The sequence below is a fragment of the Otolemur garnettii genome, unplaced genomic scaffold (genome assembly GCF_000181295.1).
Source record: "Otolemur garnettii isolate 467f Iridium unplaced genomic scaffold, OtoGar3 scaffold00212, whole genome shotgun sequence".
NCBI classification, from domain to species: Eukaryota; Metazoa; Chordata; class Mammalia; order Primates; family Galagidae; genus Otolemur; species Otolemur garnettii.
In genome coordinates, this window is record NW_003852607.1 from 847,683 (window position 1) to 849,260 (window position 1,578).

Sequence of the window (1,578 nt, forward strand, 5' to 3'; positions counted from 1 at the left end):
TACAAAAAGAAAAAAAGAAGAAGATATCAGAATAGGACAGTGCCTGTGGCTCAAAGGAGTAGGCCGCTGGCCCCATATGCCGGAGGCGGCGGGTTCAAACCCAGCACCAGCCAAAAACTGGAAAAATAAAAAAAAAGAAAAAAGAAAGAAATCAGAATCAGTGGCACCCTGCTGAGAGTGGCAGCCTAATCCATACTGGCTTCTAAAAATAAAAGGAGCATTTACTGACTGTGTGACTAGAAGAGTCACGCAACCTTCAGGCATTATTCTACCTCCATTCTAAGCCTTCATTTCCATCGTCTTCCACACTGGTGGATATGTTGGCTCCATTATGAGATAGGCTAACCAGTTTAGCTGCAAGATACCTGCAGGTCTTGACTACTGTTTCCAGATCAGGTGCAGTAGCTCACACCTATAATACACTCTGGGAGGCTGAGGTAGGAAAGTTGCTTGAGGTCAGGGGTTCAAGACCAGTCTGAGCAAAAGAAAGACCCCCCGTCTCTACTAAAAAGAAAAAAAGAAACTAGCCACATGTGGCAGGTGCCCATAGTCCCAACTACATAGGAGGCTGAGGCAAGAGGATTGCTTGAGCCCAAGAGTTTGAGGTTGCTGTGAGCTATGATGACTCTGTCATCTGGGGTAACAAAGTGAGACTCTGTCTCAAAGAGAAAAAAAAAAAAAAAACCCTCGACCCATCTGCTTGGAGATGAGGCTTTCCCAAAGTAGTGCCTGATGTTATTCTAACTGGTCCTTCTCTTCAACAGGCTGGACAGCTGTGGCCTCACAGCTAAAGCATGCAGGGATCTCTATTCCACCCTGGGGATCAACCAGACCCTGACTGAGCTTTATCTGACCAACAATGCCCTGGGGGACTCAGGTGTCCGGCTACTGTGCAAGCGTCTGAGCCATCCCAGCTGCAAACTCCGAGTCCTCTGGTGAGAGATGATTCCTGATTCTCTCTAAAGGAGGCAAGATGGTTGGGAGCACAGGGGTAAAATAATTGAGACTTAACAGCTAGGATGGAAAGATAATCTAGAAAATGTGGAAATATTTCATTTATCCACTAATGTATGCAATTGTACAGAATACAGACAGGCCTTATCTTACCTCTTGGGGAAATACTTAGCATTTACTGGCTGTGTGACTTTGGATAATTTATTTTCTCATTTGTCAGCTGGAGCCATTGTAGCTTAGTGAGAATCTGGAATTCTGCCTGGGTTCTACACCTGTAATCCTAGCACTCAAGGATGCTAAGGCAAGAGGATCACTTGAGTTTAGGAGTTGGAGACCAAGAGCAAGAAGCCCTCTCTACCAAAATGTAGAAAAACTAGCCAGGTGCTGGGGCGGGCGCCTTTAGTCCCAGTTACTTGGGAGGCTGAGGCAGGAGGATCACTTGAACCCAAGAGTTTGAGATTGCTGTGAGCTATGATGATGACACTGCACTCTAGCCTGGGTGACAGGGTGAGACCCTCAGAAAAGTATATAACTTAATTTTAAAAATAAATAAAGGGGGCCAGGCGCAGTGGCTCAAGCTTATAGTCCTAGCATTCTGGGAGGCCAAGGCAGGTGGATTGCTTG

General features: G+C 46.1%; 1 protein-coding gene across 1 annotated transcript in view; it reads left to right on the plus strand.

Annotated features, from left to right (window-relative positions):
• The window catches only part of NLRP12 (NLR family pyrin domain containing 12), a 28,718-nt gene that overhangs the window by 24,300 nt on the left and 2,840 nt on the right, over positions 1–1,578 (plus strand). The window contains exon 8 of the mRNA XM_003801585.2: positions 765–935. Within this exon, the coding sequence (XP_003801633.2) occupies positions 765–935 (171 nt within the window). The remainder of the gene's footprint in view (positions 1–764; positions 936–1,578) is intronic.